We start from the raw sequence: 12,968 nt of genomic DNA, 5'->3' as shown, positions 1-12,968 counted from the left end.
AAGATGAAGGAACAAATCAAGTGTTCAATGGACAATAGTCAAAGAGATGTAGCTAGAACAGTATGGCTTTTGCCTGCCAAGGTATCTGATAATAGAGCTGTCTCATGTCACACATTACTGATGAGAGAATAAACTAGCACAAAAATGTTTATGGTTAATTTTGCAATATGCCAAACACTTGTGCTAGAAACTTTTATATGATTTAACATAATTATTTTATTTAGAAGCCTTTTCAAAGGTGTTCAGGAAATGGGTCAGATAATTTATTGTAAGACTGATCTTAGAACATTGGTAAATAGTAGAACAAATTCTTGGTTAGTGACAGAAAAAGGGTTTTGACTGGATTGTGGAATATGCTTAATAAACAGCTACTAGAGCTCAAGTTTTCTGACTGTAAGATGGACGAGCAGGTCAAGGTGCTGGCTGTGCCCTGTGAGGATGTGATTCTATCTTCAGAAACAACATGGTGGATGGGGGAACTAGCCCAGCAGATTGTATTCTAACCCCACCCACACTCTTTATGTGTATGCATGCCTCCTCAACACACAGAAATAAATATAATGTAAAAAATTCCAGAGAGAGAGAGAGCAAGAACAAGAGAGGGAGAGAGAGAGAGAGAGAGAATGAATTCTGTTGCTTAGGGAAACAATGAACCCTGTAAACTAAGCCTTTGGGAAAGGTTCCAAAGGTCCGAGAATACAGCATACCAGTCCAGCTCATTCTTGCAGTAATTTCTCTTTGGGCAATGTTGCCCATTTCATGATCTATTGGAAGTGGGACTCCCAGGTCATCACCCTATAGCTGTAAGTTCAGGTGAATGAGATGGTACAGAACACACTGTTGCTCAATACAGGCTGCTGGGCTTTGGGAAAGAAAGATCACGACTTTCTGAATTAATCCTGCTCATTGCAATGTTGTTAACACAATTTGCTAGTAAGAAACCAGAATTCTTGACCTTACTTTGCAAGACTATGGCTCTGAAGGTGCAGAGCTCTTCTGGGGTCTCAGGGACAAGTACAAAAAAGACCCACAGTGTGCCTCTCAGTGTCCAAGGCACCACATTTCAGGGTTACTCCACTGTATAAAGATGCCTTGCATCTCTTTCTCTTGGGTATCCTCTTCCTCATGGGTATCCATTCTACACCCAAAAGGTGGGAGTTGCTTCCCTATGCTAATAGTAGCCAAACTTAATGATACAGCTACGTCCGGGAATAAGAAGAGGCAAGTCATGCCCACACATACCTGGCTGGGCCGGACGCTTCCCCATGCCATAGGTAGGCCTTGGGGAGGTTTGCAAGCTCCTGGGCAATCACACGCTGGGTATAGTCATCTTGCCACGTGAAACCTGTAGGGAAAGGAGTAAAACCTGAGGCATGAATTTGCAAATGTGGCTAAACTCTTACTCCAGACTCCTACAGGTCCCTGTTCTTCCAGAAAACCATGGGGGCCTTGTGAGGTTGAGTAAGATCTCCTTTATCTTTCTTAAATCTCCAGACACAAGTGATAGTCAGTGCTTTGCTCTGTTGCTTTAAAAATAGGTGCAACGGGTGTTGGCTGTGGCTGGGAGACAAAGGAAACAGAAACTGAGAGAGGCTTTTGTCTAACACAGAAGATGGACCTTGTCTACCTGGGTAGGTTCACCGGCAGCAAAGAGGCCCCCAACAACAACATGCATGTCGTTGCCCAGCCTACTTGCCATACTGCCTTGCTCGGCACACCCACTGTTGTGCTGACCTAGTTGCCATACCACATTGGAACAATGTTTTCCCTAACCCATCCTGCCTGAGAGCCCAGCGTTTGGCTGGATAGGGTTACACTCTTGTGAAGCAGTTACTGTGGATTTAATGTACTAAATCTCAGAGCCAATTACATTATATTTACACTCAAATGTTGTGACAAAGAGCTTTATAACAAGGGGAAGCAGTTATGAAGGCAAAAATCCATGCAATTGTGCATTAATTACATGCACTGTGGATCACATGATAATTATTCTCAGAATTACCAAATAACTCCCAAGAATAATTATTATGCAATTTGTACATTTTAGATCTTACGGTAACGCTTTCACACTTAGAGCTACCCCATGCAATTATCCATAATTATCTAATCACTAAGCATCACATAATTACAGAGGTATATTTTTATGCTCTGTGCAAAAAACAAGTTACAAAGCCTTCAAGTCAGGACAGCTCTGTGTATGTATGCGTTTGCATACATGTGACTGTGTATGTATATGTGTTCATATGTGATGATCATGCATATGAGTGTATATGTGTATGCATGGGAAGGTATATTTGTGTATGTGTGCATATTTGTGTGCACATATGAATGTGTGACTAGTATGGTAATAAAGCCTAGAGCATATACTCTGGATGAAATTTAAAGTATAGAGAAGTGGTTTTCATGAACATATTTAAACATTTTAATGCAAATATGAATTGTTAAAGCTTACAGATGGCAAGAATCAAATGGCTGGCACATCCTAAGTCCCCAGAGGCCCAATGGTGAAAATGCCAGGAGGACTCCGGTTTCAGCCCTAGGTCCTTCAGAGCATCTCTCTGTGGAAGGAAAGTCACTGCAGGGAATTTGGACCAATCTATGTAGCTTGCAATGCTTGGTAGTGAAGGCATCAGAAAAGCAGGTTCTTGGCCAGGCATGCTTCTGAGCCCCCCCTCTGTCCATTCCCAGGGGAATTCTCAATGGAAAGCACTTTGCAATATTAGCCCAACAGCTAGCATTTTGGGTTTAAAAAATACACATATTTTAAACATGCTATTCCCCAAGGACAGTCTTACGATTAATATTTATCAGGCAACAGAAACTTGAGACCATAAAGGAACTTTGCATGAAAAAAATGTCATTAAACATGGCATCTTCTGGGCTGGGGAGATGACTTTGTTGGTAAAGTGCACAGCTTGCATATTCAAGGGTCTGTTTGATCTACAGAACCCACATTTAAAAAGCTGAGCATGAGAGCACATGCTTGGAACCCCAGAATTAAGGAGGTGGAAACAGGGATTCTTGGGGCTCACTGGTCGGTCTAACAGTCAGGTTTTAGGCCAATGAGAGACTCCATCTTTAAAAACAGCAGAGGTTGCTCCTGAGAAACAGCACCAAAGGTTGTCCTCTGGCTTCCTATGCACACACATGCACAACATGGACACCTACACATACAGACCCGTAAGTCCATGCACACACTCTCAAGCACACATGTTTTGGGTCTAAAGAGCACACTACTTGGACACAGTACTGCATGTGCTGAGCTCTGTGGCAGGGCTTCAGGAGCATGATGGCCAGGGTGCAGTCAGCTACACAGGCAGTCTGAAAGGGATCCGGACTCCAGCCCAGACTTCTAAGCTTTCATTTGAGCAGAAAGTATTTATATATTGGAAAGAAAATTGACTTAGCATCACGCTGAACTACCAAAGAAACAAAGTACCCTAGAAGAAAGGACCCATCTGCTTAAAACTGAGAAGATGAACCATGTGCAGGAAAGTAGACTTAATGTCTCCTCTTCATTCATTGACAAACTCTAGCAGCCATAGATATGGAGGGCCAAGGGTGGAGAGAACAGGTAAAGAAGGAGCCTACAGCAAAGCTTCATGCCCTTTCTCCAAGTGACCAGATGTGGAGCTAAAGACACCAACCCATAAATGCCCTGGGTGCAGGCAAAAAAACTCCAGATACAACTACTTCTCTCATCCTATAAAGACCAAAGAGTATCAGACAGTGATGGGCTCTACAAGAAAGTACAGTCTTTCAACCCACCTTCCTGGCTGGGAATCCTAGGATTACTTCTGCCTACACCATGATGAAGTGTCTCCATACCAGCACTCAGTTTATCCTGCACTCACCCATGATATATGGTAGATCTGAACCTCCTCCAGTAACTGTTTTCTGCAAGGGGTGCTCTACCCTATCTCACAGAACAGCACTGGTCAAAGCTGGTTAGAGCACAGAGTTCAAATAGAACCTAGGCTCTCATGAAATGGCACAGATTTTTGTGGGATGTCACTGGTCCCACCAATATCCCAAGCAGAGTGAAGGGACACCAGCACTGGGGTGGCACATGTGGCAACAGTCAGATGAAGGTTTAAAGAAGCCGTAGCTTCAGTGAGCAACTATGAAGCCCCATGTGCAGGAAAGGAGGAAGTGGAGAGTCTCAGAAAACATGGGGGCGGGGAATAAAAATGATAGAAATGGAAGGATCACGATTAAAGCCAACAACAAGCAAATTGTTCTGTGGTAATGTTTCTTGGCTGAAAGGGGAAGAAGAGTTGGCGAACTTCGAGATGGAGCAATAGGTATCACCCAGTCTCGACAATACTGAGCAAACGGTGATAAGAGCCCGGGAGTCTCTGGGGCCATAACCAAATCTTTATCATCCATGCCACACGAGACTCCAGGAGAGGAGAAATACGGCAGGATGGAAAAGCCACTTACAAAAGTGAGGGCTAAAAGTTTCTCCATTTAGACAAGAGACATAGACTAAAATTAAAGAAGCTGGGGATGGAGGGATGGCTAAGTGTTTAAGATCATTTTCTGCTTCTCCAGAAGACCAGAGTTCAATTCTCAGAATCCACGTCTGATGGCTAACTACTGTCGGTAACTCTAGCTCCAGGAGATCCAAATCCAATGCCCCCATCTTGCCTCTATAGGCATCCACGTTTAATACAAACATATATACATATAAATAAAAATAAAACAAATCATATATACAAATATATATGTGTGTGTATACACACACACACACACACACACACATATGCTATGAGATGAAAACTAAAAACTAGAAATTTCTCATTTAATTTTTTTTGAAGAACCTTAGCACACCCCATGCATAGCAGACCCCACTTCTTCCAAGACTCATTATGATGGTTTGTATATATTTGGCCCAGGGAGTAGCACTATTAGGAAGTGTGGCCTTGTTAGAGTAGGTGTGTCACTGTGAGTATGGGCTTTGAGACCCTACTCCTAGCTGCCTGGAAGCCAGTATTCATTTAGCAGCCTTCAAATGAAGATGTAGAACTCTCAGTTCCTCCTGTACCATGCCTGCTTGGATTTTGCCATGCCCCTGCCTTGACAATAATGGACTGAACCTCTGAACCTGTAAGCCAGCCCCAATTAAATATTGTCCTTATAAGAGTTGCCTTGGTCATGGTGTCTGTTCACAGAAGTAAATCCCTAACTAAGACACTCATGATCATTAAATTTCTGAAAACCTATAAAGAAAAAGTCTTGATGCTGCTCCAAATGATCCCTTACCTATGTGGGAAAGGTCATCTCAATGACAGGATTCCCCATCAGAAGTTAAGCCACAAAGAAGCAGCTCCATGTCAGGTGCTGAAAGAAGAGAAGCCTCTCCCTAGCTTCTGAATCTATCAGCCAGGCAGGAAGAACTGATTTGGATGAAGAGAAACATGCCTTAGGCAGCAGGGAGGGCCCTCTGGAATGTGGGTAAATAAAACACTCTCAAATGGAGCAAAATGAGTTTTCAGTACTACAGAAGACCTGCTCTAAAAGAACTACTATGTAACTACTCAGAATATGAAGGAAGTGATGGAGGAAGGAAACGGGAGCATTAGGTAAAAACAGGAAATGTGCATAGCTCACTTAGCACCACTTCACCCATGTCTGAAAATGGAATCACACTTCAGAACATTCATACTCTCCTAAGGGTGAGGAAAGGAAATGTTAGGCAATTATGTTACCAATGAGTAGGTAGGCCAAGAGTTGAGGCCAGCAAGCTGCTGTAAGTTATGTACATGCAACATAGTATCTCAAGTAATCAGGTGTTGAAGATATGCACTCCGAAGAACTACTGATAAAATGTAACCCAAGGAAAGCAAAAAACTAAAAAGAAGAGAAACCAGCTGGGAGTGAAGCTCAGCACTACCACACCTTCTCAACCTGTGTGTGAGGCTCTGGGCTTACTCAGCACTGGAAGGAAGGAAGAGGAGGAGAAAAACAGGAAGAAGGAAGAACATTAAGGATCCTTAAAATGTTAATCATTATATTCAATGTCAGAGTGTTAAAATACAACAATGAGAAAATATTTAAATACTCAATGCTACCCATGTAAAATTTCTAAGAAAATAATATAGAAAGAATGAAATTAGGCACGTGGATAAACACTACACCATGTAAGCATTAAAGGGCAGCAGCATAGGCCATATTAGTATCATGTGAATGAACCTGCAGAGTAGAGATTACCAGAGACAAAACAGGAACGTGCATTAACGGTAGATGAATTAATGCACAGAAGACATACCAATCCAATCCTAATAACTGTGTGTCAAACGACATACCAGCAGAGTATGCAAGGCAGAAGTTATGTCTGTAAAGGACAAACAGACCAATCTACAATACCAGAAGAAGGTTTCAAAATCACTTCCTTAGCTAGACTTTTCCTCCACAGACAACAGAAAACAAGCAGTTCTGAAGCAAGCAACAGTGCAGTTGATGAACACTTTTGGATCACTCTACCCAACAGGGGCAGGGCACATCCAATCCCTTGTGGAAAACAAACTGCAGCAAACCATATCCTGAGCCATGGAACTAGTATGGCAAAAGGTGGACTACAGAATCATTGTGTTAGAGCCACATTTATGGCTTTTCCATAAATCAATGACAATCTGAAGGGAGAAATGAGTTAACCTGAATAAAAATGAAAATTGAAAGGCATATCCATGTTTATGTTTAGGATTGGTAGGCCCGAGTCTGCTACTGGGCATGGCCACTTGCAGAGGCAGAACATCGGGAGTTTGACTGCTCTTATCTCACACAGCACCAGACAAGTGCTAAGCCATAGGGAAGTGGCAAGGCACTGCTCAGGGGTGGGAAAGTGCAGTCTGAGATGTGGGAAAGCTGAAGCCAGCTCAGGAGTCCCAGGCTTTTGAAGAGACTAGGGCCATGGGGTTCACAAGCTCCTGGACATCCAGACACCACTAGGAGTCTCAGAAGAGCTGAAAATGGAGTAGGGGCACAGGCTGGGTCTAGCCTGGGGCCGGGAGTGGGGGGGAACTCCACTGGTCTCACAGAAATTATCCTTGGCTTGATGGCAGCAGACTTGGTGGTCATTGTGGCTGGGAGTTCAGAATGGCCTTCTATAAGGAGACTAGAATGTAGGCGAAGGCCTTCTTCATGGCTCCCCACAGTAGAGAAAAGTGACAGTCTAATGCCATTTATTGTCATGGCAGAAAGTGGATATGTAAAACCATATCCTATTTCTCAGAGTGTGTTTGAGATTAAATGCCTTTTGCAGGGAGGAATTTCTAGGAAGGAAAGCTTATAGGCTATGCCCTCCAGGCCTCTAGGTACCTCATTAGCATGGAGAACTCTGTCTTGAGCCTACATGACCACAGGTCATGTCTCTTCTCCTATTGTCTTGGTCTGAGATGTTAGGGATGCCTCATCTATACATGGAAGGGCTTGGGCCATGGCCCTTAAGTGACTGATGGCCTCAAATCTATGTGGGGCGTGAGGCTGCAACTACATGGCAAGGGCTTAGTGCCAGGAGCAGGCAAAGCACCTACCATTCCTTCAGGGTCTCCAGGGCTTCAAGCCTTTAGTTCAACCGATGATCAGGCTTCCTCTCATGGTTCACTGCCCCCAAAATTTATGGGGGCATCCATTTTGAAATGAATCATTTGATTAGATATGTAATCACACAGTTAAGCCAATTCAATGAGTAGAATTTGTAGCATAAATGTTTATATTGAAGAAGAAAATTCTCCAATCAGTAATCTAAATCCCAAATTAAAACTGACATAAAGAACAATAAAATACACTCAAAGCAACAGTAAAGGATACAAAGTTAATGAATTTTAAATTAGAAAAAGGGGGGACTCTGACTTCTAACAAGACTGAGGAATAAAAGCAAAAAAGAAATTGCAGATTGCTTATATTATCAATGAAGTGAGAGATACCAGATATTGCGGATATCAAGGAAGAAGAAGAAGAAGGAGGAGGAGGAGGAGGAGGAGGAGGAGGAGGAGGAGGAGGAGAGGAGGAGGAGGAGGAGGAGGAGAAGAAGAAGAAGAAGAAGAAGAAGAAGAAGAAGAAGAAGAAGAAGAAGAAGAAGAAGAAGAAAACAACTCCACAAGGATGAACTTAGTATTGATAAAATGGGCTAATTCCTCAAAAACACAAATAGCCACAATCCATCCATTTTGAAATGAATCATTTTATTAGATATGTAATTATTAGAAAATTTAAATTCAGAATTAAAATCCTTTCCTTAAAGAAATATATAGGCCCAAATGGTATCACTATAAACTCTATAAAATGTTTAAAGAATTAGCATGAATCATACATGAGTTCTCCCAGAAAATATAAGAGGAAGAAACAGTTTCCAACTCATTCCATGACTAATATTACTCTGGTAACAAAGGCAGATGAAAGTAACCAAGACTTGTAAGAGGACATTAACCATAAAATATAGGAAATTCATGCTACACTCCATAAATGCAAAGAAACTTAACAAGAAGTAAGGTACAAGTGAGGATGCTTGAATCTCACTTAAAAGGGGGAATAAAATAGTCATAAGAGAGACAGGAGGGATGGCCATATGGCCAAGAAAATGAATGGAAATCTGCAACTGGCAGGGGTGGGGAGGTGAGGGACATCTCAAGGATGTACCAGAGACCTAGGAGAGGGGAGGCATCCAAGAATCAGTGGGTATGACCTTAGCTGTGACTCACAGCACTGGGGATGTGGAACCTGAAGAAGCTACCGCCTCTAGCCAAGCAGGAAGCCCAGTTGAGTTATAGGGACACCAACCTACATACAAAATTTTCAAACCAAAATTTATCCTGTCTAAAAGAAATTCAGGGACAGGAAATGGGGCAGAGACTGAGGGAATGGTCAAGCAATTACCAGCCCAACTAGAGACCCACTCCATGAACAAATACCAGTCCCTGACACTATTAATGATACTCTGTTATGCTTATGGACAGGAATCTAGCATGGCCATCATCTGAGAAGCTCCACCCAGCGGCTGACTAAGATGGATGCAGAGACCAACAGCCAAACAGTGGACGGAACTTTGGCATTCTTATGGAAGAGCTGGGAGAAGGGTTGAGGCTCCCCGAAGAGGGTAGGAACTCTATACAAAGACAGAGTCAACTAATCTGGACCATTGGGGCTCTCAGAGACTGAATCACCAGCCAAAGAGCATACAGAGGCTGGACCTATGCCTCCCCATACATATGTAGCAGATGTAAAGCTTGGATTTCATATGGGCCCCGAACAACTGAAGCATGAGCTATTCTAAAAGCTGTTACCTATATGTGGGATGTGTTCTTCTAGCTGGGCTGCCTTGTCTGGGAGAGGAAGTGCCTAGCCACACAGAGACTTGATATGCTGGGGGCAGGGATATGGGAAGAGGTTCCACCATTTCATAGGAGAGGGAGAGAGGGGGTTGGGTAAAGAATTGTGGGAGGGGGTGACCAGGAATGGGGGTAGCAGTGATGTAAAATGAATAAATGAAAACAAAAAGACACCTATAGATCAATCTCCATCACGAATGTAGGAAAGAAATGTCATTGATGATATCAGCAAATAAAGTTCATCACTAATTATGAAGAGTGTGATAGGCATTTCATATGCAGAAGACACTGTTCCTAGCACTCATCTGCAACTTCTGGGTCTTTTATTTTCTCTACCCTTTCTGTGATGTTCTCTCAGCCTTGGAAGGGATTCTATAAATGTCCCATGTAGGGTCCAATATTCGAAATTTACTTTCCATACTTTGACCAGTTGTGAGACTCTGGATAAGCTACTTCCCACTGTGAGCATAGGCTTCTCTGAGAGTAGCACTACCCTATTGGTATAAAGGTAAGCTCTTAGTAGGTAGTTTGACACTGTGTCCACTTAAGAATTACACAGTAGTAGGACTGCAGCATCCAGCTCTCTTTGTAGATGGTAACAGGAAAGGATCCACACAGAACACTGCATGTTATCCACATCTGTTACAGTGGAAGCAGAGGCTGGATATTAAAGGCCAGAATGGCAGTGCATGGGGCACTCAGAAAGAGCAATAAGAGAGCTGTGGTTGAATATGAGATAAGAGGAAGAATAGGACTCTGGGCCAGTGATGAAAGATCAGACACTCTCTGGTTGCTAATGCTTGAGGGATACATTTAGGGCACTGATGTATCTTTCTTATATCCTGATTTCTGGCGCAGCTAATTGTGACAGACTAAGTCATAAGCAAGTTTGGCTACTAACAAGAAGTGTCTGCCTAGTTTAGGAAATATGACCCAGACCATCCCACAAACAAGGAGTTAACTAAGATCAAAGGCGGCTACTTCTTGGTGGCTGTGAGAACATAGAAAGTATGGTACAACTGAGGAGATTTTAGACAGCTTCCAGGTCAGAGGGAGCAACACCAGCCAGTGACTAAGAGCTAGAAACATTAAAATCAACAACTAACGAAGCACAAATCAGAGATGGACAAAGGGGGAATCCACCACCCTAACTGGGGTACATGAGCAGATCACAATCATCTCCTGATTGGGATAAATGAACACGCATAGAGGCTGTGGGTCCTCCATTGACTCAACTCAGGATAGCACAAACCAATCTCAATAGTGATTACCTCAACCTTTGTGCAGTTTCTGCCATAGACAAAGGGGTTCCAAGGATTTTTCCATCTCTCAGAAGCCCTTCCACACTCTTGGAAGTTTCTCTCACTTTTCAGTTGCCCATAATTATTCTTAGTAAAGCTTGCTTCCTCTTTGCATAATCCCATGAGACTTCACATTTTGATCTTGTTTGTATTAAACAATGAACTCAAAGCCACTGTCTTGGGTTGACCTTTGGTGACCTTGAGTTTGGGTGTCTGGCATCTCAGGACTCTGTGCGAAGGAGATCTAAAACATTGTTCTTGTTGAACAGAGTGCTGTTAAACACTGTAGCTATTGCTATAGAGCAAGATAAGGAAATAAGGAGGCATGAAAATCGGAGGGAAGGCATGAACCGGAACATGTCTCCATAGGACATGTTCATATATACATACACACACAAATGTGTATATGATCATATATTGATCATATATATGATCATATAGGACATGCTCATCTACTTGGAAGTCACAAGGAAAATAAAAACCTGTGTATAAATAATAATTGAGAGTCATCAGAAGTAAAAGCAATAAATACATGTTATATCAGGAGTGTTAGTAGTTGTCTAGGGAGATTGCTGAACTCATTCTCTTGGAACAAGAAATTGAACATCCAGGAAAAATTGAAAACCAAGCTGTGAGAAAAATGAAAGTTAAACTGCTTTATTCCTTCAGGATAGGAGAGGCCCTGAGGCTGAGAGTTCCCTAGTGGGTGCTGCCTTGGGTATTTTATAGGGCTATTGGGTATCCTTGTTCCTTTCCTATATGGGTCCTGTTTAGATAACCACCCCATGCCTTCCTGACATTTTTGTTGCAATGTCTTCTGGGAACAAGAATCTCAGGATTCTTTTCTACTTTCCTTGTCCATCTAACTAATCTTCAATGCATGTCACTGGAAAACTAAATAACTGTGTTTAAATCTAGCAAAACATGCAAGACTCGTATGCTAAAATTTTATTTAAAAAAAAATCTGAAACATAGGAAGTGTGTCATATCCATGGGTTTAAAGCTCCAACATTTTTGTAGTTAAAAAAGCTTATATGGAATAACAAATGAACCAGAGTAGCTTTAAATTGGGAGGGAAAGAGGAATATAGCCAGATAAGTCACTATAGGGCATCACAAATCTAATTTTATTGGTATAATAGTACAAACTATGTTTAGTGGAAGAATACACAACAAAATCAACAAAACAGACTGGGAATCACAGAGATAGACCCATACAAACTCCTCAAAGTGATTTTTTTTAAATATTTTTTATTACGTATTTTCCTCAATTACATTTCCAATGCTATCCCAAAAGTCCCCCATACCCCCCCACTTCCCTACCCACCCATTCCCATTTCCTCAAAGTGATTTTTGACAAAAAAGTTTTTTTCAAAAACTCCATAAAAAGTTGCCTCTCCCACCAGGCATGCTGGAGTGATTGGGCAGCCACAGACAAGACTAGAGATCCCACTTCCAGTGTATGTGCAAATAAAATGGGACCATAATAAAATGGCATAGATGTAAGTTTAAAACTATGTACTTTCAAGGAAGCAAAAGAGATCGCATTCGGAACCTAAGACTAAGTCAAAGTTCTTAGACTTGCACTGAATGACCATAAAAAGAAAAACAGATCAATTGGATTTTCTCAAAATCAGAACCCTTTGCTCTGCCAAAAGCTCTATTGAGAGGGTAAAATGACAAGAGCCAAGTGGGAGAGAAACCACATGCATCAGGGCCTGGAGTGGAGACAAAACTCTCAAACCAAACACTGAAAATAAACCAATTATAAAATGGGCAAGAGACACGAGGAGACATTTCAGTGCTGAATCTCCACAGATGGAGACTAAGCACTTGAAAAGATTCTCAGCACTATTGGCCATCAGGGATATGCAAATTAAATCCACAATGAGATACCGCTCCACACCCACCAGAACAGCTAAGATAAGTAACAGGAACAGTGCTGAGCTCTGAGACGGATGCAGAAAAATTGGATCGCTTTAATTTTCTGGTGGGAATATAAAATGAGCACGTACTTACTATGTGACCCAACAACATAGTCACTGTCCTTTATCCCAAAAAAAGGAAAGTGTGTGGGTGTGTGTGTGTACATATGTGTGTGTTTATGTATATGAACATTTAATACTGTTTATAATAATAGCCCACAAAGTATACAAGTGCTGTTTATAATAAAAGCCCATTTGAGAAATACCCCAGATGGCCACTGGTGAGTGAAGGTTTAATAAGCACTCAGCGGTATATCCACCTCACAGAGAACTATAAAGAAATGATGAAAGAATGGTTAGTATGAACTACAACTTGGATGAACCTCCAGGAAGCGGCGCATGGTGAATGCAGAA

At 42.0% G+C, this 12,968-nt stretch overlaps 1 protein-coding gene across 2 annotated transcripts in view; it reads right to left on the bottom strand.

Moving 5' to 3' along the window:
* Positions 1 to 12,968, bottom strand: part of Ptprn2 (protein tyrosine phosphatase, receptor type, N polypeptide 2) — a 792,473-nt gene that overhangs the window by 452,506 nt on the left and 326,999 nt on the right. For both annotated transcript variants that reach the window (XM_011244019.3, NM_011215.2), the window contains one exon: positions 1,243 to 1,345. In XM_011244019.3, the coding sequence (XP_011242321.1) occupies positions 1,243 to 1,345 (103 nt within the window). The remainder of the gene's footprint in view (positions 1 to 1,242; positions 1,346 to 12,968) is intronic.

The sequence above is a fragment of the Mus musculus genome, chromosome 12, assembly GCF_000001635.26.
Source record: "Mus musculus strain C57BL/6J chromosome 12, GRCm38.p6 C57BL/6J".
NCBI lineage: Eukaryota > Metazoa > Chordata > Mammalia > Rodentia > Muridae > Mus > Mus musculus.
The sequence above is the reverse complement of the archived record's forward strand: the minus strand, read 5'-3'. Positions and strand labels throughout refer to the sequence as shown.